Source organism: Nerophis lumbriciformis, linkage group LG11, assembly GCF_033978685.3.
Source record: "Nerophis lumbriciformis linkage group LG11, RoL_Nlum_v2.1, whole genome shotgun sequence".
NCBI classification, from domain to species: Eukaryota; Metazoa; Chordata; class Actinopteri; order Syngnathiformes; family Syngnathidae; genus Nerophis; species Nerophis lumbriciformis.
Window position 1 is genome coordinate 2,914,446 of NC_084558.2, and position 26,831 is coordinate 2,941,276.

A 26,831-nucleotide genomic window follows, 5' to 3' on the forward strand; every position below is an offset into this window, starting at 1 on the left:
CCTCTTTCAGAAATATGACGTTACAATTGTTGATTGTAATATAAAACATTCACTGTACAAGCACATATACAAGTACATATGCATACGTACACTCATGCACATAATCACGTTTCATCAAACATATATTAACGTTGTTGCCCTAGGGCAGGGGTCGGCAACCCAAAATGTTGAAAGAGCCATATTGGACCAAAAATACAAAAACAAATCTGTCTGGAGCCGCAAAAAAATAAAAGCCATATTACATACAGATAGTGTGTCATGAGATATACATTGAATTAAGAGGACTTAAAGGAAATTAAATGAGCTCAAATATAGCTACAAATGAGGCATAATGATGCAATATGTACATATAGCTAGCCTAAATAGCATGTTAGCATCGATTAGCTCGCAGTCATGCAGTGACCAAATATGTTTGATTAGCACTCCACACAAGTCAATAACATCAACAAAACTCACCTTTGTGGATTCATGCACAGCGTTAAAAATGTGGTGGACTAAATGAGACCGAAAAAGAAGTGGCATAAAACACGTCCTAGAAAGTTATACATGTAAACAAACTACGGTAAGTTCAAGGACCGCCAAAATTAGTAGGACAAAACGGCGCTCGCCAAATACTGGAATCAGTGAAGCATGTCTAATATGAACAGTGTAATTTATAACAATGAGGGAGCTTTGTGTCATGTTTGTCCTCCTACAGAAACCATATTAAAACAACACAAAAAATATTTTCCCCTCAACTTTTTCCATTTTTCATACATTTTTGAAAAAGCTCCAGAGAGCCACTAGGGCGGCGCTAAAGAGCCACACACGGCTCTAGAGCCGCGGGTTGCCGACCCCTGCCCTAGGGTAAACTGGGTATTACACATGGCACACTGACAAAGCTTAACCTATTGTGACTATAACAATCTACAAGGTTAATGTAGGTTGCTTCTCTTTCTCCCCCTCCATTTTTCTGCATTCTTTCGTATCTCAAGTTATCATTACGTATATGTATTGTTGCATTTAAACAACTGTATTGTTGATAATAAAGGTAAATTATTGGTATTGTTCATTATCAATAGCGTTATTTCTATTGGTATTTGTATTGATCCATTTGTAGTGTAATAATGCTCATTGTCATTTCTGTATTATTTTTTATTTTTCGCTAACTGCTTATTTGCTACTACTTTTACCATCATATTTGCTGATGTTGCTCTATTGTTGTTGTTGTTGTTGTTTGCTGTTGTTGTTTTTGTCTCTCTGTCTAATCCCCCTCTTGTCCCCACAATTTCCCCCTCTGTCTTCTTTTTTTTTTCTCTTTCTATCCCCTCCTGCTCCGGCCCGGCTGCACTAAATGATAATATAAATACATTTAATAAAGTCAAATACAAATAAGGCAACAAGAGAAGTATCCTACACTTCTCTTTTGTAAAGTAAATCTGAACAGCCGACATGGGCATCTACCTCAACTATATGATTTGCCTGAGTAGCTGGACAGGACAAAAAAAAAAAAGAATAAAATAAAAAAAATTAAATAATAAAATGTAATCTAAAATAAAATAAAATAAACAACAAAGGCGATATCAACTTCATTGCTGAAATACTTTCGTATAGCAATGAGAAATCAAAAGAAAAGAAGGCTTAACTAACACACAACACTGTAAAAATGCAAAATTCACTCCGATGAATACATGCGTCCACATTATTTTGCGTAATAAATCATTGATTATTTTTTTTCTTCAAAAGTGTGATTGATGTGATTAAAAAATAATTTTGACAGCACCAACATAGATATCAATTGATTTATTAGTAACTTGATTGTCATATTTTACAAGTAAAACGATTTACTATGATGTCATCGCTGGAGCGGTGAGGCACTGAAATTGTCATTTGACACAAGCTGTGACGACTGGGTGTGTATTTTTGGCGGCCTTACGGTCAACCCTCACGCCATTTGCTGCAGCAAGAGTGACAGTGGTTTTTCCTGTCAGGTTTAAGCCCCCCTTCTCAATATTTGGACCTACTCAGTGATCTGCATAACCTGAGCCATGAATGTGATATTAAAACCTGTGATGCATCCCTACAATGTCTGTAAAAGTAGGTACACAGATAGCAAAAGTGGTGGTGGGCCCCATTAGAAAAAGTGGGTTTGACTATTGAGGGGCTGTTGGAAGCAAGCCAGAGGAAGTCATTTATAACCTCAAAAAGAAAAGGAGGAGGAGGGACCCCTCACTATATGACTGCACACTAAAGCATGGAAGCTATGCAAGTATGTGTGAACCCTCAACCCCCACACTGGTGTGGATTGTCATATTGTATGACCCTGAATGTAGTGCTGCTCTGTGACACTGGGGGAATCTCTGCACACATTGTGGCTAGTAAGAATTAGATCTATGTAAACATATACAAAACCCAAAACCAGTCAAGTTGGCACATTGTGTAAATCGTAAATAAAAACAAAATACAATGATTTTCAAATCTTTTACAACCTATATTCAATTGAATAGACTGCAAACACGTTCGAAAACTGGAAAATGTTATTTTTTGCAAATATTAGCTCATTTGGAATTTGATGCCTGCAACATGTTTCAAAAAAGCTGGCACAAATGGCAAAAAAGACTGAGAAAGTTGAGGAATGCTCATCAAACACTTATTTGGAACATCCCACAGGTGAACAGGCTAATTGGGAACAGGTGGGTGCCATCATTGGGTATACAAGTAGCTTCCATGAAATGCTCAGTCATTCACAAACAAGAATGGGGTGAAGGTCGCCACTTCTTGAACAAATGCGTGAGCAAATTGTCCCAACAGTTTCAGAACAACATTTCTCAGCGAGCTATTGCAAGGAATTTAGGAATTTCACCATCTACGGTCCGTAATATCATCAAAAAGTTCAGAGGATCTGGAGAAATCACTGCACGTAAGCGATGATTTGGACCTTCGATCCCTCAGGCAGTACTGCATCAAAAAGCGACATCATTGTGTAAAGGATATCACCTCATGTGCTAAGGAACACTTCAGAAAACCACTGTCAGTAACTACAGGTCGCCGCTACATCTTTAATTTGCAAAAATGTTTTAATTTTCTCAGTTCAAACATTAAATATCTTGTCTTTGCGGTCTATTCAATTGAATATAAGTTGAAAAGGATTTGCAAATCATTGTTTTGTGTTTTTATTCACAGATTACACAACGTGCTAACTTCACTGGTTTTGGGTTTTGTACAATACATGGCATGTGCTCTGTATTATGTGTAAAGTATGTATTGTAAAAGTAAAATAGGAATGGGCATTTAATTTCTCCACTCACTAATGTAAACACACAAACATATCGATGACTTGTCATCTGTTGCAGTGTGCCTGGGTACAGACATGAAGCTGGCCCTGCCTTCGAGCTTGGAAAACCACTATGAGACATTAAAGCTGCTCTACACCGACTGCCAGGTCATCCATGGAAACCTGGAGATCACACACCTTCATGGACAGCCCGACCTCTCCTTCCTACAGGTATTCATTCATTCGCCATAATGTGAAATAATGCAAAAGCCTTCGCAAGAGTAGTCTAACATAGTTTCAGTCAAAGGTTGGTTCTGTGTTTACTATGACACCCCTTCTAAAACTTTTACCCTTTTTGTTGCATCATATAGTCACCTTTTTACGTATTTTTAACCAGGGGATTGTGGAGGTACAAGGCTATGTGCTGGTGGCTCATGTCTCAGTGAGCCTAGTGCCTCTGGACAACCTTCGGATTATCCGAGGCAGTCAGCTGTACAATTCCAGCTATGCCCTGGTGGTAGAGGATAACACTCTGGGTGGACAAGGTGGACTCAGGACACTTCGACTCCGGAGCCTCACAGGTTCGGAAACTGTCGCCGCACTTTCAAACCTTTCAAATTCAATATAATACAAATGTATCTCCCCTGCAGAGATCCTTTTGGGTGGGGTCTATATTTGGGGGAACCCCCAGCTCTGCTTCCCTGACCCCCAGAACATTTCGTGGAGAGACACTTTGGACGAACAGAACATCCACGCCAAGCAGTACCGACTGCAACCTCAGGCTTCTAACTGTAAGCAGATCATTTTAGGGCATTGTATTGCCCACCTATTTTTAATATATACCTTTTCCCCTTCTACTTTGATACATTTTGTCTATCAAACATGCGAAAACCGGTGTTTTCTCGCCACTTTGCAGTAAATTTAGAGCGGATTTTAAAATTGTATTTGTTTAGGTATTTTTGTATACCTGCATCTATTTGATATTACCATCCTTTCTCCTATTAGTTTTAGCTCAGCTCCGTGTAGCTCTGCTGGAGTGTTTGTTTCACTGTTTTTCTGAGAAAATTTTTTGTTTTAATCCTTACGATGTCGTTCAAACATTCTGCGCCTTTTAAGGCTTCTGTCACAGAACCCAAGCACCTCAGAAAGCTGCTTACCATCAGAGAAAAAGTGGACCTTGACATGCTAAAGGAGGGTTACTTAGCGACAAGTTGCTATCTACTATCACCAATTACAAGGTCAATTGATCTCAACTTGCTACATAAAGAAGGAGGTATAAAATATAAGGATGACGGCAACAGTGTTTAAAAAAAACAAAAACTGTGTCAACAACTCTCCTTAACTTGTTTGTCACTCGGAAGAAGCCAATAGTGACCGCTGCCACTCTGACGCACCACCTCTGGCTCATTATCATTAGACTTAGACAAGCTTTATTGATCCACAAGTGAATATGTTGTTCAGTCATCATTCACTAGTACTATTTATTTTATAATTGATAAGGTTATTGTATGTATTTTAGATCATTAAAAGGAGGTTTTATGTGTATCTTATAATTTATAAGGTTATTGTATGTATTTTAGATCATTATAAGGAGGTTTTATAATGATCTAAAATACAAACAATAGCCTCATACATTATAAAATAAATAGTGTCCCTACTTCACAGAAATGAACCCTCCATGGGGGGTCTGGAACGTAACTCCCGCGATCAATCAAAGTTTATTTATACAACTCTTAATCACAGGTGACTAGAAGAGCTGCACAAACCACAATGACATCACTGGCGATATGACCTAAAAAAACTAAACTTTTTTTTTTCTCTAAATATTTGGTTTGTGATGGGGTTTTTTGTTACATTTTCCCCTGCTTTTTAAAGAAACCAATCAATACAAATTATAATAATTCATAACAACTAGTAGTTAGAAATGGCACTGCATACATTACATCTTACTCTTAGCAAAAATAAGAACAGATATCAATAGATTTGTTCATATGTTGATCAATATGCAATGTTCTAACTAAATACATGTATTCAATATAGAGCTTCTTATGGGAGGAAAAACTTTGGTCTTGCATAAAATACTAACATTGAGAGATCTCTAGTTTAGTAAGTGGATCAACAAACATGCTTCTGCACTGTTTTGGCACCACATCTTTAGTGATGTGCAGAGCGACCGCTTTAGTGATTTTTTTCCCATCATGGTACCTTGTGTAAATGATTCCACCGCAGTTCTACTTTTTAGCCAGGATTTGTTTGTTTGTTTGTTGTTACATTCTTGTTGACCTTGTAAAGAGTTGCATTTCCCCCTCTGGGCTGGATGCTTCTGTTTCAGATTCTGGAATAAGTTTGTTGTGCTGCTGTCTTTTTTTAAACAAATTTGCAGCGTGCAGACTTATGTTCTATGCCTGTTGTCGCAAAACAAAAACACTGACGACACAGTTCTTTTCTTTGGAGCAAACGTTTCGCTCTCGTTTGCGTTAGTATTAGCCTTGTTGAGTTATGTATGTGAATCTCTCTAAGGACCCAAAGAGAAAGGGGTGGGTGGGCAAAAAATATGGCGGAGCAAGAGGAGAAACATTTTATTTTTATTTTAAATCGTCAACAAAAACAACAAAAAACTCAAATTTATCGATAAAATCGATTTATTACCCAGGCCTACTATGTATGCTAAATTTCTCAAAAAAACATTGTCATCTTAGCTTCGTAATATCGGTGTCAAAGCAAAATAGAGTAATATCTAATAGTAATTCTCATTTAAAAAATTAAGTTTATACTATATCCAGAAGACCAGTTAAAAAAACGATCTGCGTGCCAAAAAGTTCCACTGGGCTGCACTTTGGACAACGTGGCTTTATAATGCCAAGCTCAAAATGATTTTATTTATTTATTTATTTATTTTTTTTTACAAAAAACAGGTTCAAGTTGTGCTCCTGCATGTAAGAACAGATGCTGGGGAGAAACAGCAGAGGATTGCCAAACTTGTGAGTTATGTTTAATCCTATTCACACCATTTTCTGTGCCCACACACATTGCAATTAAGCTGAACATGTGTCCACTTTTGCCCCCAGTGACGCATATTAGTTGTGCATCAGGCTGCCAGCGGTGTAAAGGCCCCCTGCCCAATGACTGCTGTCACATGCAGTGTGCCGCCGGATGCACAGGACCCAAAGACTCAGATTGCCTGGTAAGGACGACACAAGCCTTTGAATGTTACCAAGTTACATTTCTCAGCGCAGTGAAAGATTGTCCACTGGTGTCTTCTCTGCAGGCGTGTCGACACTTCAATGACAGTGGCGTGTGTAAAGACAACTGTCCTCCGCCCACCATTTACGACCCCGTCAGCTTTCAGACCAAACTCAACCCAGACAAGAAGTTCAACTTTGGAGCCACATGCGTCAAGACGTGTCCCTGTGAGAACTACTTTTTTGGTGGACGTAATCCGTAATGTAGCCAAAGTGTGTCCAAACAACGTACATAGTATTCCTTTTGGGAACAAGCTGTTCGCATTGTTCTGTCGGCTTGGTGTTAGTTTTTCTCCATGACATTTCTATGTAGCGGACTGGATGGGGCAGAGCCATGTGACTACTACTTCTACTGGTTTTCTGGCAGCGTTCACACTTTGCAACACCTGGCTGCTTGTTGTGGAACTACACAGCCAGTATTGTATTTTAGGAGAATGTTGTATTAGTAAAGAGAGTACTGTCTACTGACAGATATGTTAGAACAATACACTACTTTCTATTAGAAACGGCAACAGTGGAGGATGCATGTGCATGGACGAGCGAGTCTGCCCCACAACAACAGGATAGAGAAAAACAAGAAACTTGTTGACTACAGTGTCAGGCTACAATGGCGGACTCGTGGAAAACTCTGCGGGTAAAACTTCACCTCTGCTGATGTAACCAATGGGTATAACGTCTCAAATTGAGCAACTTCTAAACCAGGGGTGCTCACACTTTTTCTGCAGGCGAGCTACTTTTCAATTGATCAAGTCGTGGGGATCTACCTCATTCATATATATCATTTATATTTACTTATTTATGAAATGTATGTTTTTGTTAACAAGTTAAAGGTGTTTAATGATAATGCAAGCATGTTTAACACATATAGTTAATATTGTTAATACATTAAAGGTGTTTAATGATAATACAAGTATGTTTAATACATATAGTTAATATTGTTAACAAGTTACAGGTGTTTAAAGATAATGCAAGCATGTTTAACACATATAGTTAATATTGTTAACAAGTTAAAGGTGGTTAAAAATAATACAAGCATGTTTAACACAAATAGTTAATATTGTTAACAACTTAAAGGTGGTTAAAGATAAAACAAGCATGTTTAACACATATAGTTAAAATTGTTAACAACTTAAAGGTGGTTAAAGATAATACAAGCATGTTTAACACATATAGTTAATATTGTTAACAACTTAAAGGTGGTTAAAGATAATACAAGCATGTTTAACACATATAGTTAATATTGTTAACAAGTTAAAGGTGGTTAAAGATAATACAAGCATGTTTAACACATATAGATTCCTTTCTTTCATGAAGACAAGAATATAAGTTGGTGTATTACCTGATTCTGATGACTTGCATTGATTGGAATCAGACAGTGGTGATGATAACGTCCGCATTTTCGAATGGAGAAAAAAAGTCCTCCTTTCTGTCCAATACCACATGAAAGTGGTTGGTTTTTGGCATCTTATTTGTCCATCTTCCGTACTCCTTTGTATACACTTTACAAGAAATACATTGTCGGCAAACTCCGTAGCTTGCTAGCTTGTGCACGCCAGCTTTCTGAGACTCTTATTTTGGTAGCGCAGGCAGGATGAAGCAGAGCTTTTATTCTGCAACTGTGCAGTCGGTCTTTGGAGTTTTGACGACAGGTACGGCGCCAGAGTCTGTTGAAATAAAGTGTTTCTCGCCTTCCAGTCGGTAATTTTAATGAGCTGGCAGCAGCCAGCGTCATCTCAGAAGACCCTCGGGTGCCGTGAATGTCAATCAAGTGACGAAAGTGACGTCATAGTGAATATTTATGATCGCTCATTTTTAGGACTATTTTTTTAATGCCTGGCTGGTGATCGACTGACACACCCTCCGAGATCGACCGGTAGATCGCGATCGACGTAATGAGCACCCCTGTTCTAAACGGTTTGTTTGGGGGAAGTGTGAAGGAAGGCAAGATTATTTTATAAATATCTACGCCCTACCTATATGGTTTGATTTCAAACTTTCGGGACTTGCACAGATTCTAAATACACAAAAACAGTTACCAATATGTAAGAACATTTTTGTTTTGCATAAAAGGTGATGAGTAAGTGATGAGAACCGATTAGCAGGTGCAAGTCGTCCGACTGCGAGTCCTTCTTCTTCGCTCTTCTCAATAAATTAAAATATTTTGCAAAACTTACTGGATTAAGACTGTTAGGACAAAGAGACCAATTAAAGGCTGAGGAAGCTTTTGCAGAAAATAGAAGAAAATTTGAATAGAGCGTGAACCAGTTGTATATTATAAACAATATTCAACTTGTAGGCAATTTCTCACATACAAGATACTACATTTGGGTTTTTATTAGCTGTTACATATCACAATCAAGTTGAAAAATACATTCTTGAAATCTTTCACTGGAGTGATGACTAATTTGGGTCGCTGCTCACCATTAAAGGGTGATAGTGCCGAACCAGTTGAGAAACACTAATCTAGAGGCCACTGTGCAGCTTTTGATGAAAGATGATCCATTCTTCCTTTCTTTTCGTTAGATAACTATCTGGCTATGGATGTAGCGTGCACATTATTTTGCCCCAAAGCCAACCAGGAAGTCATCATCTCCCATCCCGATGGGAACGAGACTCAGAAATGTGAAAAATGTGAAGGAGACTGTCCCAAAGGTGAGAATGACTAGTTCAACTTACTTTCTGATTACTTTACTTTAACCTTGGACTTTGATTTGCAGTGTGCTACGGTTTGGGTGTAGACAACCTTGGCGTCATGGACAATCACGGTGTCACCATGGTAACGTCTTCCAATATCGAGCAGTTCAACGCTTGTAAAAAGATTTTTGGAAGTCTGGCCTTCCTCCCTCAGAGCTTTACTTGGTAAGATGTTCTCCTCTGTGTTTTTCAAATAGTCTTAAAGCAAAAAGCAGGAAGTAAGGCTGGATTTTTATGCTACTTTACTTTAATTGCATGTCATATGTCCGCTTATCTTGAATGTCGTCATAAAGGGATGCCGTTACCAACACAACCGGCCTGACTCTCGAGCAACTCAGTGCTTTCAAGAACCTGGAGGAGATTACAGGTTGTTTTTTTTAATCATTTTACCCTGCAAATATAATCCGATGTGATATTTTGACATTTCTTCAGAACAGTTTGTGCAGTCAAGGCAAAAATGCAGAGCATGTTGCCTCTGCACTGTGTACATTGTGTCTTCATTGGACATTGCTTTGCAGGTTATTTGTACATGGATGCCTGGCCAGAAGACTGGACTGACCTGTCTGTGTTTGAGAACCTAAAGGTGATCCGAGGCCGCAGCCTCTACAAGTAAGGCTTTCTCTGTCAGTAAACGCCGATAATATTGCCACATTACTGTAGCGAGTATGTGTACTATGAAGAGACAACTGAAACCACAAAAGAAGACTATTTGAAACAATTTTAATAATTAAAAGTGCTCTGGATCCCAAACATTGTCATGATCTGTGTCACCACATGCCACTGATCTGAGGCTCAGTCTGTTCTTTCTTTCTCTTTACCCTCTCCGTTTCAGTTGAGCCAGATTCAGGGTTATAAAGGCTAATTATTAGCCAGCGCAGCTGCTTTTACTGGAAAGACACGGCTGCCAGGACAAAAGTAACAGTCAGTGTGGACGAGGACAGGCACAACATGTACAAATTAGGTCATAGCAAGTGTAAATAAATAGTCTTGTTTTTCCTTCCCTTTCCATTTCATGGCCATGTTTCTCAACACTGCTGCGTCATACTGCATTGCACATCATGTACATGTAGTGATTGTCAATTAAAAAAAAACAACAACTGTCTTTTCAGGGGTGTCTTTTCCCTTGCTGTTCAGAATCTACACATCCAGTCTCTTGGGTTGCGTTCGCTACGCAGCATCAGTGGAGGTTTGATCTTGTTGCACAACAATTCCCAGCTATGTTACACCAATTCACTGCCGTGGGAGCGCCTCCTCCATCCTGCCAAGGGGCCCCACTATATTGTCAACCAAAACCAAGACCCACAATTATGTGGTGGGTAAACTATGTTTTGTACAATGTTAATCATGTTTTTATTTATGCCAATGTAACATTAATGCTGTTAAGCGATTCAAAATTGAGCAATTAATTTATTATGATCTTTAATTAATTAATTTAATCTTTTATTTCACCAAACAATGCGAAGGAAAGCCTTCAACTTGATGCATTTTCTTTTAAATTATTACATTATTATAAAGATAGATAATACAAACATAAAAAGTGGCTTCTTGAAGTAATTTATTGTTTTCAACAGAATTGAACAGATGCAGTCTGTTTTTTCAATAAAATAAAACATCAGGTCCATATAAGGGGTTGAGGTTAATGTATCAAAAAACAGAACACTTTTTTGAGCAATAAATATTGAATGTTGAACTTGTTGCTTTTCCTCTTCTTCAGAAAAAAATCTAATAAATAAAAAAGACACACCAAACACAATGCTAGCATATGTTACCTATTAAAGTTTAAATGAACAGATTTAAAAAATGTCTATTTTTGTCACAATTACAATCACAGAGAACACAGCAGATTACATCCATGTGAAACAATACCTGATATTTTAAACCCTGTTTAATGATAAAACATGAAGTTATTTACTTAGGAGTTTTGTTTTCATTCCGTTCGGCAGACAAGCGAGCTTGCAATTTATGACTTACATGGGCAGTTAAAACTACATCCTCCTCCATGTAAGTGTGCTCCAATTTGAGATATAATGTACACATTATTGTTCATATAATATATCACTATATTGATGCACAGATGTGTTATAATAGTATAAATTTAGTTTAATGTGTCAAAACACTCGGCAGTGACACCATTGCGGTCCGTTAAAAACGATAATATTCAAACTTGTATATATGCAACTATACAAACCATAAACACACTTCCGATACGTCTTTAAGTTTAATATTAATATTTTACACTATTTGTTTGATATAATTGATCCTATTCCCACTATTTAAAACTGCTAACATCAGTCTTGTGACAGAGTGAGACCTCTTTTTTACCATGGCTCTATATTATCATACATGTACGGTACTGTTGCGTTTAGTCAAGCACAGAGACCATAACGTTAAAGAATACAAATTAGATTATAACATAACATGCTGAATATGACTGTAAATGTACATTGTTAGTGTAGCTGAAACGGAAATTCTCAACGTGGCTTTTTTTTTATGTTTCAGAGGCAGAGGGGCGTGTGTGTCACCCGCTGTGTGAAGGCGGCTGTTGGGGGCCGGGGCCCAGCCAGTGTGTGTCCTGCAAGACTTTCCAGCGTGGCACTGAGTGTGTCGAGCAGTGTGACCGCCATCAGGGGTCAGCGATATGATGAATAAAAACCAAATACCCTTGCAACATTCATAAAACACGCAAACTAATATTTACTTGCAAATTTGGACTTAAATGTCTGTCATATTGATAGTGTTTCCAAATGAAAGGCCTTGTTTACTGTGTAGTTTGTGTCATTAACAGCTTCTAAAATCCTTGCGTTGCAGGCCCGTACGCGAGTACATCGATGAGTTCTTGTGCGTCGCCTGCCATACAGAGTGTCGACCTCTTAATGGCTCCGCCTCCTGTCACGGCCGGGTAAGATGCACAGGAAGAAGTCACACACTATGTGAATCTTTGTAAAAACATGCATACGTGTGTGTACAGGGTGCAGACCAGTGCGTAGAATGCCAGAACTTCCAGGACGGCGATTTTTGTGTGGCTCACTGCCCCAGCGGAGTAAAGGAGGATCAGCAGACCGTGTGGAAGTACAGCAATGCCACAGGACACTGTTTGCCCTGCAACACTAACTGCACCCTGTCGTGAGTGGACACTCCCAGCACATTGTAAGCACACTGCGGGAACAATCTCACACCGTGTTTTCCCTGGCTCAGCTGCACTAAGATGGACGAGAGAGGTTGCCCTATCCACACCAAGACAGGGTGAGAGACATGTTTAGTATCAGCTTGCCTAAAATAAAGCATCGTCTACTGGGAAGTTAAGAGTAAGACTAATATTTCCTCTGTGCAGACCGGCCACAACAATCGCAGCTGCTGTGGGTGGTGTGGTGCTCTTCTTCATCCTGCTGGCTCTGCTCGTCTTCTACCTGAAGAGGCAGAAGAAGTTGAAAAAAAAGGCAACCATGAGGAGGATACTGCAGGAGCATGAGGTAGGCACCAAGCACTGGCATTAAGCAAGATGGAGCTGAAGTGTGTACTAATTGAGGAATGTGCTTTCACAGCTGGTGGAGCCTTTGACACCCAGCGGGGCTTCACCCAATCAAGCTCAGATGCGCATCCTAAAGGAAACCGAGTTAGAAAAACTTCGAGTGTTGGGTGCTGGAGCTTTTGGTACCGTTTACAAGGTTTGTGGCCTGTCAAATTAGATTATGATGACCAACTAGTCATTATTAGGTCATTGTTGATATACTTTGCTGTATTCTGCAGGGAGTGTGGACTCCTGATGGGGAAAATGTGAAGATACCAGTGGCCATCAAAGTTTTAAGAGAGAACACCTCACCAAGGGCCAATAAAGAGATCCTCGATGTGTGTAAATTGAACCTTAATGACTCACATTTACAAACTATGTATATCTTAAACTTGTATCTTCTCTTTCCCAGGAAGCGTACGTGATGGCAGGTGTGGCCAGTCCGTATGTGTGTCGTCTATTGGGCATTTGTTTGACCTCCACGGTGCAGCTGGTCACTCAGCTGATGCCGTACGGCTGCCTCCTGGACTACGTAAGGGAGAATAAGGACCGCATCGGCTCCCAGTTTCTCCTCAACTGGTGTGTCCAGATTGCCAAGGTGCGTTCATTATTAAATTCCCATATTATATTATTTTTCAATACTAGTATAAAGTCTCCGAAATCCACAAGTGAGTTGTTCCAAATTTAGCCTTGATGTTGGAGTATAGACTGTTTAAATGTGCTTTAAAGGGACACCGTATTTTCCGCACTATAAGGCGCACCGGATTATAAAGCGCACCTTCAATGAATGGCCTATTTTAAAACTTTGTTCATATATAAGGCGCATAGATTAGACCAGTGTTTTTCAACCTTTTTTGAGCCAAAGCAGATTTTTTGCGTTGAAAAAATCCGGAGGCACACCAACAGCAGAAATCATTAAAAAACGAAACTCAGTTGACAGTAAAAAGTTGTTGTCGCAATTGTCGGATAAGAATTCAAACCATAACCATAACCAACCATGCATCACTTTAGCACTTGTCTCAAAGTAGGTCTACTGTCAAGACCTGTCACATCCCGCCGTGATTTATTTTGAGTTTTTCTGTGTTTTCCTGTGTGTGGTGTTTTAGTTCTTGTCTTGCGCTCCTATTTTGGTGTTGATTGTCATGTCATGCACGGATGTACTTTGTGGACGCCATCTGCTCCACACGCAGTAAGTTTTTGCTGTCGTCCAGCATTCTGTTTTTGTTTACTTTGTAGCCAGTTCAGTTTTAGTTTCGTTCTGCATAGCTTTCCCTAAGCTTCAATACCTTTTCTTAGGGGCACTCACCTTTTGTTTATTTTTAGTTTAAGCATTAGATACCTTTTTACCTGCACGCTGCCTCCCGCTGTTTCCAACATCTACAAAGCAATTAGCTACCGGCTGCCACCATATGAAAGAGTATTAGACGGTTACTTTGCTGAGCTCTAGGCAGCACCGACACTCAACAACAAAACATAATTTGCGGACTATAATTACCGTATTTTTCGGAGTATAAAACGCTTCGGAGTATAAGTCGCACCGGCCGAAAATGCATAATAAAGAAGGAAAAAACATATAAGTCGCACTGGAGTATAAGTCGCATTTTTTGGGGAGATTTATTTGATAAAACCCAACACCAAGAATAGACATTTGAAAGGCAATTTTAAATAAATAAAGAATAGTGAACAACAGGCTGAATAAGTGTACGTTATATGAGGCATAAATAACCAACTGGTATGTTAACGTAACATATTATGGTAAGAGTCATTCAAATAACTAAAATCAATCAATGTCAATCAATGTTTATTTATATAGCCCTAAATCACAAGTGTCTCAAAGGGCTGCACAAGCCATAACGACATCCTCGGTACAGAGCCCACATAAGGGCAAGGAAAAACTCACCCCAGTGGGACGTCGATGTGAATGACTATGAGAAACCTTGGAGAGGACGGCGTGGCGCAGTGGAAGAATGGCCGTGCGCGACCCGAGGGTCCCTGGTTCAATCCCCACCTAGTACCAACCTCGTCATGTCCGTTGTGTCCTGAGCAAGACACTTCACCCTTGCTCCTGATGGGTGCTGGTTAGCGCCTTGCATGGCAGCTCCCTCCATCAGTGTGTGAATGTGTGTGTGAATGGGTAAATGTGGAAGTAGTGTCAAAGCGCTTTGAGTACCTTGAAGGTAGAAAAGCGCTATACAAGTACAACCCATTTATCATTATAATTTATCATTTATATGTATAACATATAGAACATGCTATACGTTTACCAAACAATCTGTCACTCCTAATCGCTAAATCCGATTAAATAAAATGCGACTTATAGTCTGAAAAATACGGTACTGGTTTGCAAAAAATATTTTTAAACCAAATAGGTGAAATTAGATATTCTCCCACGGCACACCGCGGCACAGTGGTTGAAAAACACTGGATTAGACGCTACAGTAGAGGATGGGGTTGCGAGACCTGTTGTGGCTCAATATTGGTCCATATATAAGGCGCACCGGATTATAAGGCACGCACTGTCAGCTTTTGAGAAAATTGGAGGTTTTTAGGTGCGCCTTATAGTGCAGAAAATACGGTAATATATATTATTTTCTACATTTAAACACTTATTTGTTGTTTACATAACATGTATGGTGGTTCTTTGGTCAAAGTTTTGCATAGATTATGTTTTGCAGACCATTTTCAAGCCTCTTTCTGACCGTCTCTTCAGGATGTGTCTTTTTGTGGGTGGTCTTATTTACGTGGCTCAACTTAGACTGCGTCTTCTCCCTGTCAGCCATATTGTAGTTTTTAGTGCTTCCATATGGAGTCAGAAAGAACTTACTGACTACAGCGTCGGACTACCATGGTGGACTCCATAATGCCTCTATGATTTGATTTAAAATTTTCGGGACTAGGGGATCCCAAATGCACAAAAGCAGGTACAATCAGGTAAGAAAAGTTGTATTTGCATAATAGGTCCCCTGTAATGTATGTATGTATGTAGCTTTAATGATGATAAGCTGTGTTTTTCACACCTGTATCTGTCAGTGTGTCTCCAAAATGTATTATCCACTTTGTAGAAAAACACTAACACTAAACTTGTCCAACGTAATAGATGCCATACAGCAACGTGACTTTAGGTACTGGAGTAGAGGCTACAAACGTTAGCAACATTAGCATTGTTTTTTTACCTACAGTGCTAACCTTACGCTCACATTTCGCTGAGGAGAAAACAAAGAGCTCCCACGTCTCCATCTGACTGACAGATAGTTGACAAAATTCCAGCCTTTTTTTTTTCAATGTTTAGTGAAGCCTACATACCGTGTATATGTATAAATCACGTTAGGTGGTGATAAACCAAGAAATCAGAGACTAATGTTGCAACAAATTTTTAGCTATGGAAAATTCCATCCATCCATCCATTTTCTACCGCTTATTCCCTTCGGGGTCGCGGGGGGCGCTGGAGCCTATCTCAGCTACAATCGGGCGGAAGGCGGGGTACACCCTGGACAAGTCGCCACCTCATCGCAGGGCCAACACAGATAGACAGACGACATTCACACTCTAGGGCCAATTTAGTGTTGCCAATCGACCTATCCCCAGGTGCATGTCTTTGGAGGTGGGAGGAAGCCGGAGTACCCGGAGGGAACCCACGCAGTCACGGGGAGAACATGCAGACTCCACACAGAAAGATCCCGAGCCCGGGATTGAACCCAAGATTACTCAGGACCTTCGTATTGTGAGGCAGATGCACTAACCCCTCTGCCACAAATATTATACTTAGGCAATAAAAAAAAAAACGGATGTCGCGATGACATAAAAAAGAAGTGTTTGTCTTGAGTTGAGGCCACATGTCTGCGGTGTGGAGGGGACGTACTTCAGTATATTCGGGAAAGATCCACAGACTGTGATCTGCAAAACGTATGTAGAAATATCAAGAGGGGGATCTTCTGCAAAAACGTTCTCTACTTTGGGTTTAAATAGATCACCTGAAATCCAAACAAGGGAAGTACCCATAGTATATTGTTGGAATACCAAGGTTCAAGGTGACTTTATTTGTACCCACAGGTAGATTTGTTTAGCAGGGAGAAATTGAGGATGGCATCTGCAAAGACATTAAAATAAACAAAATTGTTGCTGCAAAACAAACCATGACAAAATACTCACAGGCTGCCCTGGACCAAAAACAGGAAAAGAACAAAAAGTCACATGAACAAAAAATGACAAATTTGGCATCAAAATTTTAAATATATTAAAACTATCATACAATTATAAATAAATATGTGCAATATATCTGTAACTTATTAAAAGAGTAGCTGTGGCTGGAACAAAGCTGTTTCTATAGTGAGTAGTTGGAAATAAATATTTTCATAGTAATAAATTGTTTTACTCTTTGAAGGATGAATATAATAATTTGTGCATTTGCAATGGCTTGGTTTTAGTGATGGTAGTACACAGTCATACTTAGCCATGAATGTAATGTTGATAATAATTGGCATAATTTATTTTGGTGTTTCAATTATCAGCCTTGGTTTTCTTTTTTTTACTTTTTTGGTTTCAAATTTTTCTTAGCCCTATCGAAGTCCATTTCAATAACAATGCTTCTGTAAATTTGACTTCCTTCATATTGAATGTAGTATACATTTTCCCCGACTGTGTGTTGACATAGGGGATGAACTATCTCGAGGAGGTGCGCCTCGTCCACCGAGATTTGGCAGCCCGAAACGTCCTGGTGAAGAACCCAAACCACGTGAAGATCACAGACTTCGGCCTGGCCCGCTTGCTTGATATCGATGAGACGGAATATCACGCCGACGGAGGCAAGGTAAAGTGGACACTGCGGCGTTATCGCCGTTTGCAGTTTAAGAATGGCACATATTCACCAGTGTTTGCTTTTAGGTGCCGATTAAATGGATGGCGTTGGAGTCTATCTTGCACAGAAGGTTCACACATCAGAGTGACGTTTGGAGCTACGGTCTGTGTTCTTTGGTGCTAATTAGAAATGAACTAGCTGCAGTCTAAATGACACATTTTGTACTTTATTTCCTGAACTCAGGGGTCACCGTTTGGGAGCTTATGACTTTTGGGGCTAAACCCTACGACATGATCCCTGCCAGAGAAATCCCAGATGTCTTAGAGGGGGGAGAGCGACTCCCGCAGCCCCTCATCTGCACCATCGACGTCTATATGATCATGGTTAAATGTAAGTAAGCTTCAAAATAAAGGCATGGCAGTATTAACGTCAATTCTACCACAGCAACTAACACAATTATTTATTTATTTTTCAAGATTGTTAGCTACCGGGAAACAAAATCATTACTGTCATTGTAGTCAACAAAATTAGCACAGCAGCTCTGTTAGGAAACACAGGAGTCAAAGTAAAAATATGAACAAATGGAAGAATGCTGTCGGTTGAAAAAAAACTTGATATCCATTCCAGTTATATCTCTGGCGAAAGTCACAAGTAAATTATGTGCAAGCAATGACTATTTTTGACTTCGGTTTTGTCGACAACCGCTTATGTCGACGTGAGTCAGCCAGTCCAAAGGGCGTTTTGCACTGTAATTTAAAAATGTATGATGATCAGACTTTGGTGTATATGGTTGTTGCTGCTGTTTTGGTGAGCAATGAATCATAATCTTGGCTCCTTTTTCTTCGGAAGGTTGGATGATTGACCCAGACAGCCGACCCAAATTCAAAGATCTGGTAAATGATTTTTCCGCCATGGCCAGGGATCCGTCCCGCTATGTAGTCATCCAGGTGTGTATGGAAACAGATGTTTTGTACATATGTAGACATTACCAGACATGCAAACATCTGGCCTGGTCATGTTTGCAGAACGATGAGCAGATGAGCCTGTCTAGTCCAGTGGATAGCCAGTTCTTCCGGAAGCTTTTAGAAGAGGACGGGAACAACATGAGGGAACTGCTGGATGCTGAGAAGTATCTGGTCCCTCAACCCAACCTCCTCCCCAGGTCTCAGGGTGACGGGGCCCAATCAAACGGGCCGTCCAGGCACCAATCATACAGGGTGTGTTTCATATGAATTGCTTATCATATTTTCTGGTTTCTGTTGATGTTCCAGATTGATGATTTACATTCTCTCGGTAGCAGAGCAGGGATCAGGGCTTAGATGTGGAGCCACCCGTGACCGCAGCAGCCCCTCGGACCATGTACTCCTCCCTCAGCACGCTGGGCCGCAGTCAGTACCCGACCCTGCCGGTAGGAGCCAGCGCCTCCAACGGCACATGGACCCCTCACTACCCCACGCTGGCACGCAGCCCCTCTGCTGGCGGACAGTCGGACTCCGTCTTCCTTGACGGGCCCACAGATGACCCGTCGCTGCCTCCGGCCAGCCCGGGCCGCTACTGCAAAGATCCTACCTTCGGGAGCCAGGACGAGCTGGAGACGGACGGGCCCAACGGCTTCTTTCATCCTCAACATCTTCATCACTCGCTGCCCAGAAGAAACCGTGGCAATAGTCACAATCACGCCTTGCCAGGTGAGCCTGCAACCTCATACTGTAGATAGGGAGTGAGTGAGTGTACTATGGAGTAAGTGAGTAAGCAAATGTGCTATGGATGGAGTGAGTGACTGAACGAGTGAGTGAGTGTACATACAATGGATGGAGTGAGTGTACTATGGAGTGAGAGAGTGTACTATGGAGTGAGTGAGTGAGTGTACTATGGATGAATGAATGAGTGAGTGAGTGTACTATAGATGAATGAGCGAGTGAGTGTACGATGGATGGATGGATGGAGTGAGTGTGTGAGAGTACGATGGATGGATGGATGAATGAATAATTGAGTGAGTATACAATGGATGAATGAGTGAGTGAATGTACGATGAATGAGAATCAGAATCAGCTTTATTGTCATTACGCAGGGTAACGAGATTGAGGCCATTCCATACAGTGCGATGTGTGCATGCTAGAAAAACAATGTATAAATATATTAAAAATATTAAAAAAATATACAAGTGCAAGGAAAGGTGTGGCTCACAAATGTGACCCTGTACACTCTATACAGTGGGTGAAATGAATATATACGGTACATGAAAAAAAACAGGGTGGTTGGTGGAATGGGTTATTGCACCGAAGAGAAGGCAGTTATGAGGGACAATGGGGCAGTCCGTTCAGGATGGTTATGGCCCTGGGGAAGAAGCTGTTCTTTAGCCTGTTTGTTTTGGTTTTAATGCACCTGTAGCGCTTCCCAGAGGGCAGCAGGTGGAACAGGTCAGAGCCAGGGTGGGTGCTGTCCTTGATGATGGCACTGGCTCTGTTGAGGCAGCGGGAGGTGTAGATGTCCGTCAGAGAGGGGAGAGGTCGTACTATGGATGGAGTGGGCAAGTTAGTATACAATGAATGGATGGAGTGAGTACTGTGGGTGGAGTAAGTGAGTGAGCGAGTGAGTTATACCATGGATGGAGTGAATGAGTATACTATGTAGTGAGTGAGTATATCATGGATGGATGGAGAGAGTGAGTATACTATGGATGGATGGATAGAGTGAGTGAGTATACAGTATATACCAGAGGTGGGACCAAGTCATTGTGTATTGCAAGTCACAAGTAAGTCTCAAGTCTTTGCCCTCAAGTCCGAGTCAAGTCCCGAGTCAAGACAGGCAAGCCCCGAGTCAAGTCCAAAGTCAAGACTGGAAAGTCTCAAGTCAAGTCCTAAGTCCTGCATTTTGAGTTTCGAGTCCTTTCAAGTCCTTTTAACCACAGACTAATATATTAACACAGATTGTGTATGCTTTTCAAACGCTGTATTTATTTATTAAAACAAGTGCATTTTAAATTGCAGGAAAGAAAATTGTGCTGACATTGCACTTTATAATAGCACTATTAACCAGTCATTTTAAACATTAACTCATTCCTTTACAGAACAAACACATTGAAAAATAAAGTGCAAATGTACTTATTTGTACAAAAGTGTTAACATTGAAAAACATGACATATACGTGAACATAACAAAAAAGTTGTACTTTTTATATGTCAGGGCCCTATGCTGCATTGCATTTGCAAAAGACCAAATTAGCCAAGAGTCTGTCAGTCATTTGTGCACGATGGGGGCGTAGTATGATGCCACCATGGCTGAAAACTCGCTCCACTGGAGCACTGGAGGCAGGCACTGCCAAGACTCTCATGGCCACTCGGAACAGTGAAGAAAGAGTCTTCATGTTCAATGCCCAGAACAAAAGGGGGGTGAGAGTTGTTTTGGGTTGGTGCACTACTTGTAAGTGTATCTTGTGTTTTTTATGTTGATTTAATTAAACAAAGAAAAAAAAAATATTATTTCTTGTGCGGCCCGATACCAATCGATCCACGGACCAGTACCGGGCCACGGCCCGGTGGTTGGGGACCACTGAGGTAAACAACCAACAGTATGTCAGAAAGCTAGCTAAAACGGTACACATATTCATAATATAGTATACATTTTAACTGACCTTTATTTTACTATTTTTGTCTTTTTTTAGGTGGCTAAAATACGCGGTGCTGCTGACCGCCGTCTAACGTTACGTGTGATATATTGACTAACGTAACCCTGCTTAAAAAAATCACTGAACAAAAAGTATGAATAAGGTAGTGAACTGCAACAGATTCCCGTGTTTGCAATAACGTTATAACGTTAGCAGTGAGTTTACAGCCTCACTGATTTAACTACACAGCAAATAAAAGTCACGTTAAACGTTATCTTACATTCAAAACTTACCGTTCTTTGTGCAACTTCAAATGCCGGACGAAGTTGGAAGTTGTTGCCTCTCCATCAGTAATTTTCGAACCGCATGTGTTGCATACTGCAAACCGTTTTGTGTTGACCACCTCGTAATTTTTATCATCATCTGGCATCTGTCTGTCTCGAGAGACAATAGAGTTTTGCGCACAAATGTCAATTCATGTCATGTGCAACGCCTGTTGTGACTATATAAGCCAATTCTTGACAGGCATGCTTTGTTGCAGTTCCTGCATACATATTGTATTGTTGGTTGATTCAGTAGGGGTGTGACTGCTCGCTTTCTACGTTCATGCTTCTCCTCCCACTGTCTTACTCTTCTTAAGTCACTCTGATGTACGCCCTCCTTCACTAACTTCCTCCATTTCCCACGTTCAGCTGAAGAAGCTTCCCAGTTTAATGGGTTGATGTCACTGGCCTTCATATCACGCTTACACACATCTTTAAAACGAAGGACAGGTCTTCCCACAGCCCTTGTTCCAGAGGCCAGTTCACCGTACAGGATGTCTTTTGGAATGCGACTGTCATCCATTCGACTTACATGGCCAAGCCATCTCAGACGTCGTTGTGTAAGGAGAGCGAAGATTGTCTTCATTCCTGTTTTCTCGAGGATATCCTTATTCGGGATGCGATCCTGCCATTTGATTCTCAGAATCCGCCTCAGGCACCGAAGATGGAAGGAGTTCAAACGGCGCTCTTGGCGTGCATACGAGGTCCATGACTCGCTGCCATAAAGTAGAGTGCTGAGAACACAGGCTTGATAGATCTTCATTTTTGTGTTGATGGTTAGCAGTGTGTTCTCCCAAGCACGCTTGGAGAGTCTAGGCATCGTTGTAGATGCTATAAGTATCATTTTTTGTTCACTGGCATGTGGTTTGGACATGTCTTCTTCGTTGGTTGTCCTGCAATTTGATTGGATGAATGCTGTGTGATGAAAACAAAGTAGATCTAATTTGATTGGCTGTTGTACTGAGACCACACCAGCTGACACACGCAACGCTGATAGACAAGTACACAATGAAAAATACGGAGCGCTCCCGAATAACTTTTTCATCTTTGGGTTTTGGGGAAAGTAGCAAGTCATGTCAAGTCATGTCAATTCAAAAGGCTCAAGTCCAAGTGAAGTCACAAGTCATTGATGTTAAAGTCTAAGTCGAGTTGCAAGTCTTTTTACATTTTGTCAAGTCGAGTCTAAAGTCATCAAATTCATGACTCGAGTCTGACTCGAGTCCAAGTCATGTGACTCGAGTCCACACCTCTGGTATATACTATGGATGATGGAGTAAGTATACTGTGGAGGGATGGAGTGAGTGAGCTATACTATGGATTATTGGAGTGAATGAGTATACTATGAATGGATGGAGTGAGTGAGTATATTATGGATGGATGGATAGAGTCAGTGAGTATATATACTATGGATGATGGAGTGAGTATACTGTGGAGGGATAGAGTAAGTGAGCGAGTAAGTTATACCATGGATGGATGGATGGTGTGAATGAGTATACTATGGATGGATGAATAGAGTGAGTGAGTATATTATGGATGGATGGAGTGAGTGTTTATACTACGGTTGGATGAAGTGAGCGAGCGAGTGAGTATACGATGAATAAAGTGAGTAAGTTAGTACAGTATATTATAGTGAGTGAGTATGCTATTTAGTGAATATACAATGACTAAAGTGAGTAAATTTACTATGGATGGCGTGAGTGAGTGAGTGAGCGAGCGAGTATACTATAGATGGATGGAGTGAATATACTGTGGATAGAGGGAGTGAGTCCAGCCTATTGCTCCAAGTCAGCTCACCTGCTGACCTTAATTAGGACAACAATCAGTGAAGAAAATGCATTACGGATAATTCTGAAAATTGTTCAATCTCTCCGTCATTATTTTTCATGCATTTTAGATCGGCTCTCTGAGGACTCTGGAAAAACTAGAAAAAGGTTTCCCAGCGCATAATAAAAGTTGTGTACCTCTGTCTACTGCCTTCTTAGAATACGTCAATCACGAGGTCCACGAGCTGAGGCCTCAGCGACCCAGCACGCTGCCTCGCAAAGTCTCCAAGGTGGAGCGACGCCTCCCCAATGGCCTAACGTCCGGCCACAGTGTGGAGAACCCAAGGTACTTGGTGCCCGCCAGCTCCCCTGCCTTTGACAACCCGTACTACCTGGACCTTGTGGCCAAGGCCAACGCCGTCGCCGGGGCTGCAGAGGCGGACGACCAGGGGGAAGTCCAGCGAAACGGCCCGAGGCAAGTCAACGGATTTGTAACCCCGACGGCCGAGAATCCAGAATATTTGGGTTTAGCGGACACTTGGAGTGGGTACACTTGAACCTGAAGGGAAGTGCCAGACAATATTTATGCGACTGGGCGTGTTGTTTTTGTTTATGGGCGATTGTGCAAGCAAGTAGCCAGCATCCAGTCAGTAACCAAATTAGAAGGTTGTGACACACAGTGACTCACTACATTCATCCCGTGTTCTTGGTCACGTTTGTATTGGCCTCAACAACAACATGCCCTCTCCTGGAAACTCTGTAAATAATTCACAATCCAACTGAGGATCTTTTTGAAGAAAACATTTTTCTTGCATCTCACCATTAAAGTGAGACACGCTATGCATCGAGGGGAATGTTTGGTATTCCACTCAGCGTCTTCCCAACCTGATGGGGTTCTTTGTTTACGCTCAAAGACGTTTTGTTGTGGTCAGAGGGGTCCCTGTGTGCGACACGTCTGGCAAGGGCCTCCTTAGAAGAAAGGCCTGCTGTATGTTGAAGACGACGTGTGACAACGGCGCACACCCGCATGTGTGTCTGCAGCTACTTTGTGGTACGGCCATCAGGGATTTTTGCATTTGCACCAAGCACAATGTTGTCGGCCCTCCGTGCTTCAAGTGGACGACCGCTGTACCCAGAGGCCACCGGAGAATTAATTGTGAAGAATTAACGTGCGTGTTAATGTGTTAAATGTTAGCGTTGTGTATTCTGAGGTAGCTCCTGTTGGGTGTCAAGGCATCGCTCCAATTTCACCCAGCAACACATACACACACTTGCCTCCCAGTTAATAATCAACTGCCTTTTCTGTCAACTGGTGGCCGGAGGGAGGTCAAAACTAGTCAATGGAGACATTGTCCAATCTCCACATACCCGCCAATGATGTTGCTGCACGAGCTTAAACACTTCTAAAAAAAATAAAATAAAAAGAAGAAAAAAAAGTGCACAATCAGGTTGACAAGTTACAAATCTACCACTGCAAACTTTCACTATTGATACATGGACACAGGATGCTTTCTGTGGAATTCAACTGGCAAAAGTAATAATTAAGCTATTTCAAACTAATTTCTCTCCTGGAAAATATTAGTTTTTTGGTGTTGCATCATAATATTATTGTTATACTAACATTGTTAATTGTCTTTTATGTGATAAGAGCACACAAAAGCTTTTTTATAATGCTTTTACATATTGTTTTAAAACTTTTTGCTGTTGGACACACTTATAAGGCAAATTTAATGAGCAAATAAAACGATTACATTTGTAAAATATATCAATAATATACATGTGTATACTGTAGATATATGTATATATATACTGTGTGTATATATACATATGTTTATGTATATTATATGTATGTGAATGTGTTTGTATATATGTATATATTGTGTGTGAATGTATTAATATATATATGATATATATGTATGTATATATAATATGTACTGTATATATATACACAAACACATCTATATGTATATATATATAGATGTGTGTAATATGTATACATGTGAATGTATATATTTATACATGTATACATATTTTTTATTTTGTTATGTATATATATACATATACATACACACACATGTGTATATATATATACTTATACATATACACACGTGAGTGTGTATGTGTGTATATATATATGTATATATAATGTATATGTGTGTATCTCATTTGGTTATGTTGTGACCAGTCTTTTGTGAAAAATAAAATGCAATACCTTATGAAGAAAATTGTCAATTTTACACAGATTATTTTTGCATATAGTGTGTTTTAAAAAATAAAAACCTGCAAAAATATTTTTAGAGCATTCATGTAAATTTGTCAGTTTACATTGCTCCAATGTTGTGCTTTGAATGACATTCCAAGGGATGAAAAAACCCTACATACTGTACATACTGTTTTAGTTTGAAAGAAAATGGATGGATGGATTGTTAACGTCAGATATTAGACACATTCTTCTGCCATCCTGTGGTTATGATTAGAAGTACAGCGTGGCTATTTTATTAATTTTCTAACGGTAACTAAACATAAAGTTTCTGCTCTGCTCGTGTTTTTGTAAAGCAGTGTATAATATATGCCGTGTCCAGTGGAAATATGTAAATAATGTTCCAGCACACCTGCAGGATTTTAAAATAACCACCTTGTTTATTTTGTAACCTGATCATTGTAGATGAGCAATGTTATTTAAAGACTGTCATTTGCTTTTCAAAATATACTTCCACGTAAGTACTTTATTCAACTCCAAGTCTCATAATGCATATTTTGAAATACACACAATATATATTGGCCCATCTCAAGGGATTTTATTTTATTTTTGTACAAGATTGCTATAAGAAGATAACTCATTCAAAGTGGCTGTTTGCAGCTACAATGCAGTCATGTTTATGATAGAATATACATTATTGACAACTAACATTATCAGCTAAATTGGCTTGAAAACATGTGGATATGATGCTTACAACACTTAAGGTTGCAATCAGCCTATTTCAAGTAACAGGAGTGAGTGTTTAGGCTATTAGCAAATTAAATATAGCCACATGGCATGTATTTATATTACATTAATTAAACAAAAAAAATAGGGTGTTCAGGGTTTTGAGATTTTTCTTTTTTCTTTTTTAAGGCGTAAAAATAATTATTTAAATCCGGACTATAAACCGCTACTTTTTTCATGCACGTTGAAACCTGCGGCTAATTTATAGATTTTTCTTAGCTGACCACCGTGATACACTATTTTTTCAAAAGAACAAAAACAAGCAAATACACAGAGAAGGTGTTTTGTTGTTTGTGTTATGGCGCCATGTTTTGGACGAGTTCTATAATTGTCTTTCCATTTACCGGGAGTGCTTTCAACAGGAAGTGGAGTCCCGTTCAGTCTTCTAGCCTTCCATGGTGTTTCTACTCACATGGATTCTTCATTCATCACTCCGAGTAACGTTTGTAAGTTTTTATGTTATAACTACAAATGTTTATACTTACTAAACCGTCTCATGTGTGACGTCTGTATGAGTGTTTTCATGCATATTTGTACGTGCTATCGTAATGCTAACGACACTAGCGTCGTTAGCATTAGCTAATATGCTAACACGTTTACAAGTGCCTGTGTTAGTATTATTAATTTACGACGGCATTCTATTTGTATTGTTTCCATTTCA

At 40.1% G+C, this 26,831-nt stretch overlaps 1 protein-coding gene across 2 annotated transcripts in view; it reads left to right on the forward strand.

Moving 5' to 3' along the window:
• Positions 1-25,525, forward strand: part of erbb2 (erb-b2 receptor tyrosine kinase 2) — a 39,454-nt gene extending 13,929 nt beyond the window's left edge. The window contains exons 2-27 of one of the 2 annotated variants that reach the window (XM_061967823.1): positions 3,333-3,484; positions 3,651-3,834; positions 3,904-4,044; positions 6,169-6,234; positions 6,322-6,437; positions 6,522-6,663; positions 9,019-9,147; positions 9,213-9,354; positions 9,483-9,556; positions 9,708-9,798; positions 10,299-10,501; positions 11,689-11,818; positions 11,998-12,088; positions 12,158-12,312; positions 12,385-12,432; positions 12,521-12,659; positions 12,732-12,854; positions 12,937-13,035; positions 13,110-13,295; positions 17,349-17,504; positions 17,579-17,654; positions 17,736-17,882; positions 18,342-18,439; positions 18,518-18,709; positions 18,790-19,180; positions 23,404-25,525. In XM_061967823.1, the coding sequence (XP_061823807.1) occupies positions 3,333-3,484; positions 3,651-3,834; positions 3,904-4,044; positions 6,169-6,234; positions 6,322-6,437; positions 6,522-6,663; positions 9,019-9,147; positions 9,213-9,354; positions 9,483-9,556; positions 9,708-9,798; positions 10,299-10,501; positions 11,689-11,818; positions 11,998-12,088; positions 12,158-12,312; positions 12,385-12,432; positions 12,521-12,659; positions 12,732-12,854; positions 12,937-13,035; positions 13,110-13,295; positions 17,349-17,504; positions 17,579-17,654; positions 17,736-17,882; positions 18,342-18,439; positions 18,518-18,709; positions 18,790-19,180; positions 23,404-23,741 (3,809 nt within the window). In that variant the 3' untranslated portion in view covers positions 23,742-25,525. The remainder of the gene's footprint in view (positions 1-3,332; positions 3,485-3,650; positions 3,835-3,903; positions 4,045-6,168; positions 6,235-6,321; positions 6,438-6,521; positions 6,664-9,018; positions 9,148-9,212; positions 9,355-9,482; positions 9,557-9,707; positions 9,799-10,298; positions 10,502-11,688; positions 11,819-11,997; positions 12,089-12,157; positions 12,313-12,384; positions 12,433-12,520; positions 12,660-12,731; positions 12,855-12,936; positions 13,036-13,109; positions 13,296-17,348; positions 17,505-17,578; positions 17,655-17,735; positions 17,883-18,341; positions 18,440-18,517; positions 18,710-18,789; positions 19,181-23,403) is intronic. The other variant, XM_061967824.1, reaches the window with a different exon arrangement.
• The last annotated feature ends 1,306 nt before the right edge of the window (positions 25,526-26,831 follow it).